This window comes from Schistocerca serialis, chromosome 1 (genome assembly GCF_023864345.2).
Source record: "Schistocerca serialis cubense isolate TAMUIC-IGC-003099 chromosome 1, iqSchSeri2.2, whole genome shotgun sequence".
Lineage (NCBI taxonomy): Eukaryota > Metazoa > Arthropoda > Insecta > Orthoptera > Acrididae > Schistocerca > Schistocerca serialis.
In genome coordinates this window covers 799,518,982-799,524,662 of record NC_064638.1, presented here as the reverse complement: position 1 = coordinate 799,524,662, position 5,681 = coordinate 799,518,982, and the positions used below count along the sequence as shown (strand labels likewise).

General features: G+C 36.5%; 1 protein-coding gene across 1 annotated transcript; it reads left to right on the top strand.

Annotated features, from left to right (window-relative positions):
• Nucleotides 1–3,852: 3,852 nt before the first annotated feature.
• LOC126458242 (THAP domain-containing protein 5-like) lies at nt 3,853–5,043 on the top strand. Its single transcript, XM_050095146.1, has 3 exons — nt 3,853–4,015; nt 4,136–4,419; nt 4,536–5,043. Exons 1-3 carry the CDS (start codon nt 3,945–3,947, stop codon nt 4,562–4,564), a joined length of 384 nt encoding a protein of 127 aa, XP_049951103.1. The 5' UTR covers nt 3,853–3,944; the 3' UTR covers nt 4,565–5,043.
• Nucleotides 5,044–5,681: the final 638 nt, after the last annotated feature.

The following is a 5,681-nucleotide window of genomic DNA, read 5'->3' as shown; positions in this document are numbered from 1 at the left end:
TATTCTACTCATTGGGTGTGTTTCTGAGGGGTGTATGTCCTAATAAACTAGTTAAATTCTTTAAAAACTCGTTCAACTGGGGTTGCTTCTGGGTGAAAAAGGCATACTAATATGTGCTTTATGCCCTGTGAGCTCATAAATTGTTTCCACTTTTGCCCAACGAAATATGAAGCATTATCACTTAGCAGTACCTTTGGTTTACCTGCTCTTCTCAAACAGTCTCACTCAATTCTATTTCTGATATTTGTGGTTGTTGAATTTTTTAATGGCATACATTTTGATATGTTTCCAGAAAATATTGTATAGTGCTACTACATATTTTACTCCCCCTTTACATCTTGGGTATGGACCAGCTATGTCCAGGGACACTATACCTATAGAGTTTTTGTGAGTATTGGGTGTAGCTCAGTATATTTTGACACATTGGACTGTTTTGACTTTTGACATATTGCACACTTTCTTAATACCTGTAGGACTCACCTTCTCAAATTTGGAAGAAAACGAAGCGTTGCAATTTTTTTAGTACATTTGCCTAATCCAAAATGTCCCCATACTTCATGTGTGTGTCTCATGAAATAGTCGATATAATCTTCAGCAATACACACACTCCACTGATCAGATTTTTCATGTTTCCTATAAAACAGAACGCTCTTGTACTACTGTTACCATTTACTTACCTTTCCATCTTCATCTTGTTTAAGGTTTTGCATGACTTTACTCCACCTGCAATCTTGCTGTTGTATAATTTGCATTTGCTTACAAAACTTATAGTAACCAGACTGTTGTGTTGTACTTTGCATTAATAACATTTTGAGTTCTGAATATTACTCTGTTAATTCACCAAATTCCTCTGAACCTTGTGGTAGCCTAGACAAGGCATCTGCAATAACGTTCTGACTGCCTTGGATATAAATGATTTCGAAATTGAATTCTTGTAAATATAGACACCATCTAGTCAATCTACGGTGCAATAGTTTACATGTTAAAAGAAATGAGAGTCACTGATGGTCACAGTCATGCCCCACAAAAAATATTCAAACTTTTTAAATGCCCATATTACCGCTAAACTTTCACTTCAGACACAGAGTAAGACCTTTCTGCTTTGGATAACGTGCGACTAGCAAAGCTGATGACCTTGGGTACTTCCTTACCTTCTTCCTCTTGCATCTGTAATAAGCATGCTTCCAGCCCTTGAGATGAGGCATCTGTGCATAGACAAAAATCCGTGGACACATCAGGGAAGTTAAGAATGTTTGTGTTGACTAATGCCGGCTTAATGTTATTAACGTCGTCTTGACACGTATCAGCCCATAGCCAAAGCCTATTTTTTCGTAAAAAGTTGAGCAATGCATCACTTTTCATCAGTTGTAGCGGTATGAATTTATAAAAAACGATGCTCGTCCTAAAAAGGCTTTTAGTTGTTTTTTATTCCTTGAAGCTGGACAAGTTTTGTCGGATCAGGTAATATACCTTGTTCTGACACAACATGTCCTAAAAATTTGACTTGCTCCTTACCAAAAACTTTTTTAAATTGGCTGTTACTCCGTAATCTGCAAATTGTTAAAGCATCAGTTCAATGAGCCTGATATATTCTAACCAAGTAGGTGTGGCAATTAGCAGGTCTTCTACATAGACAGTGACTTTGCTAAGCAATTCTGGTCCTAAAACCTTGTCGAGTACAGATATAAACAGTCATGCACTAATGTTCAGTCCAAAAGGTAGAACACGGAATTCGTAACTTCTGCCACCACAAACAAGTGCTGTATATTTTCTACTTTCTTCGTGGAGTTTTATTTGCCAGTAGGACCATTTGGGATCGAGTATAATGAAATATTTTGTATTTTAAAACTTTAGAAGGTGTTCATCCAAAATGTCTGGCCTTGTGCGTTCTTCTTATTGATACCTCTAGCATCAAGAACTAATCTTACAGAACCATCTGGTTTGCTTACTGGTAATCTTGGACTACAATAGGGTGAAGGTTGTATAATTCCCCATTTAATCGTATGATTGATCTCTTTCCTTACCGACTCTCGTTTTGCCCATGGAATAGGATATGACATTACACAAAATCTCATGTGGGTAGACATCAAATTTATATTCATAGTCTTTGATTACTCCTGGCTCCTTACTGAAAACATTGGCATACTAATAAAACAAGTTAGAAAGTTCTTGTCATTGGATATCATTTAGTACCTGTGATTCACTTAGCTTTTGCTCTACCATTTCGTAACTAACCTCAGTGTTTGTTTTTTGTTTAGAATCAAATTTGTTTGTGAAATATACACCTGGAAAGGAATATTGTACTATTACATTTGACTCTGATTTTTTTTGTTACTTTCATCAGTTGTTTTGACTAAACGAATAGAAAAAATCTGATCCTTAACATAAAAGTGCCATTTACCATTACCTATATCAATCTGTGTTTGTATGTTCTAAGTGTGTCCATGCGAATAAGACAATTTACTATAAGTTTGTCAATTATAAGAAAGTTGCACTTCACTATAAAATGTTCAGTTTGTTATGGAATAAGTGCCTGATGCTTAACCAATTTAGTCTTATTGCCTGTAGCAGTTTGCACCTTGCTATTTTGTACAGGAAATGTAGGGAATTTGCCTCTCTTCTTCAATTCACAGTAAAATGCATTTGGCATTAGGTTGGTAGGTGAACCTGTATCTAAAATTAACTGTGTGTCAATATTAAATATTTTCACCTTAATGATTGCTTGTATTTGTTCTTCCTGGACTTTATCTACTGTCCCTAACTCATGCAGATACAAATCATTCTTGATATCACCTTATTTGTCAAACCTTATGATACATGTTTGTGGTTTTGTTTAGCCCTCACTCCCTGAGAGGTCAGTAGCCTTGCGATTAACTACGACCGGTTGGTGTTTTCCGACAGCATAGTGTGATTTAATTCGTTACCTGGAGAATTTTCAGTTAGTTTCACTGTTTGGGTACTCCGTCAATTTGTGTCGTTAGCTGCTGTGCAGTTATTTTGCTGCCACATGCTGAGTCAATTTCTAATGTTGCTACCCTTAACGTAAATCTCTTCTACAGCTAGAGGTACATCTTCATAGTCTCTATTTAGTGTGTTAACGTCATTGGTTACCGTTGTTACTGGTTTTGTGTGGCTTCAGTGATTGTGTTTGCATCTGTGATATTCTTTATCTGTTTTTGTACTCGATCGTAATGCTCATTAAAAGAATACACCTTTTGTTTTACCTCTGTAATGTTACTGTTAACTTCAGAATGTATTTCATGCTTTACTTGTGTTTTCATATCATTCAGTTTTTCGTCGATTTCAGTGCAAAAATTTTTGGCTAAGTCATCGAATTTCTGTGAGACTGTGTCTTGCAAATCCTTGAATACTTGTTTTTGTTCTTGCTTCATTGCGTTTAGATCTTGTGTAACAGTGTTTTGTTGCCGTTTTACCATTTTCATATCAAATTATCAATTTTGGTATTCATATCGCTGAGATTGACGTTTATATTATATAATAACTGCCATAGCACTGCATCAGTTTTAGTACTGTGATTGCTGTCTGTTGTACTTCCCAAGTAACTGTTTGTGTTGTGACAAAGTGGTGTTTGTAATGTATTGTCAATATTCATATTTGGATAGCTCTCCGATGTTTCGTTCATGAGTGGTATGTCGCTCTGGGAGATGTGTGACACTGTCTCATCGATTGTAAACGTTGTGTTGTCAACGTTATTCTGTTGTGGAGCGTCGCTATCAACGAGTTAAAATTTCATAGAGTGGCTGAGATACTAGTTACAGCGCTCCTAGCGGCAACCAACGCTAACTCGGCCGCCATGTTCTCCTTAGTCAAAACATTAGGAAAGCGTTACTGTTGTTAGTGTTGGAAGTGTGTCAGCTGTTGTGATATTACTGCAATATTTAACTTTTCTAGTTGACTTTTCTGTTACAAAATATAAAGTCAACATGCCTGCAGTGTGTTCAGCGTTCAACTGCACAAATCGCAGCGATAAAACAACAAATATTTCATATTATAAGTATATTAGTACCGAAATACGACACACGTTTTTTAATGTTTATTAAAGAGTCATGTGCATTGGAACTGTAATTATGCTTAAGACAAATGCAGGAAGTAATTTATTTATCGTTGATTACAGATTTCCTTTAAAAGATAAGGAAATTACAAAAAGACGGGTTATAAATATGAAGCGAGAAAACTGGTTTCCTACTACAGCCAGTTACCTCTGTTCAGCTCATTTTGAAGAGAAATATATGTACCACACAAATGTCCAGAGGCGCCTTTTGTCAAAACCAGTACCTACTATCTTTAACTTTCCACCACATTTACAAAAGCAAGATAATGTATTACGACTACAACCCAGAAAGCGATCTTTCGACAATTTGCAAGATAGTGCTATTACAGTGACATCATTAGCACAAAGTAAGTCAATAATTTAATTTTACTCTGTGTTCTTATTACTTTGAAATACATACTTTCTATTATAATCTTATGGTGTAACTCTGTTATAAACTTATGATGTAACTACATTCTTTCAGTCTGTCGGACCAACATCCGTTTCTGCTGACCACAATTACTGTCTACCAAGCCCTAAGAAGTTGAAAACACAATATAACAGAGTACAAGCAGAGAATGTGCGACTAAAGAAGCGGATAAAGCAAATGAAGCAACTTAGTGTACGACACAAAAGAAGAATAGTGCAGTTACAGACTTTAGTTGCTGGTTTGAGAATAAGGCTATGTAGTTCAGTTTCTGATATGTTAAACAGTGAACATGTAGTTGGTTTGTTGAAGGAGCTATTGGAACTTCAGTGCAGTGCTAAAGTATGCCATTATTCTCAGCATATAAGGAAATTTGCCCTGACCCTACACTTTTATTCTGCCAAGGCATACAGCTACTTACGAAAATTTGTGAAATTACCCCACCCAAGAACGCTTCGACTTTGTTATTGAATTACTATGCTTGTGTTAACTACTTGTAACACATATTTCAAATAAATTCTCTTTCACAGTGTACTGGTTTTTGAGGCTTTACTGTTTACTTTGAAATAGCGACAAAAATATCGCATTTCTGCGCCCGTTACTGTTTCTAATAGTTAACCACAGCATGTTTAGAAGTTTCGCCGTAATATTCTGGTGGTACCTGCTCTAATTGCGCTAATCTATGGGTAACAAGTAACGTTATAGTGGATGGACAGACTTATTTGAGTTGTCTTGTAGTGTTATCTACATCGAAAAGTTTAGCCATATTTCGACAAAAACATCCCTTTTTGCTGTCAGTGTGCACTGAAATCACTGCTGTCTATTGCTTGTTTTAGAAAAAATAAAGCTAGTATGGGCTATTTCAAGTAAGTCAAACGCAGTTACAAGGGGGCGGGACACAGCAGACGAATGCCTTGACTAAAGAAAACATGGCGGCCAGAACTTCAATTTGCTTCAAACATGGCGGACCTATAGCCACTCTATGAAATTTTAACTCGTTGGTCGCTATCATTTGTGACTCCTACGACACTAATCTCTGATCTACTTCAAACTTCTGCAGTGGGCAAGCATGGCGCCTGAACTTCAATTGTTCGCTCTCGCAGTTCTACGCCATCTTAGCTGATTACGTTTTCGCAATCGCTGTCAACAATGGGCATATACTTTTCGGCAATGTTATGAATATGCAAAAAATAGAAATTTCAC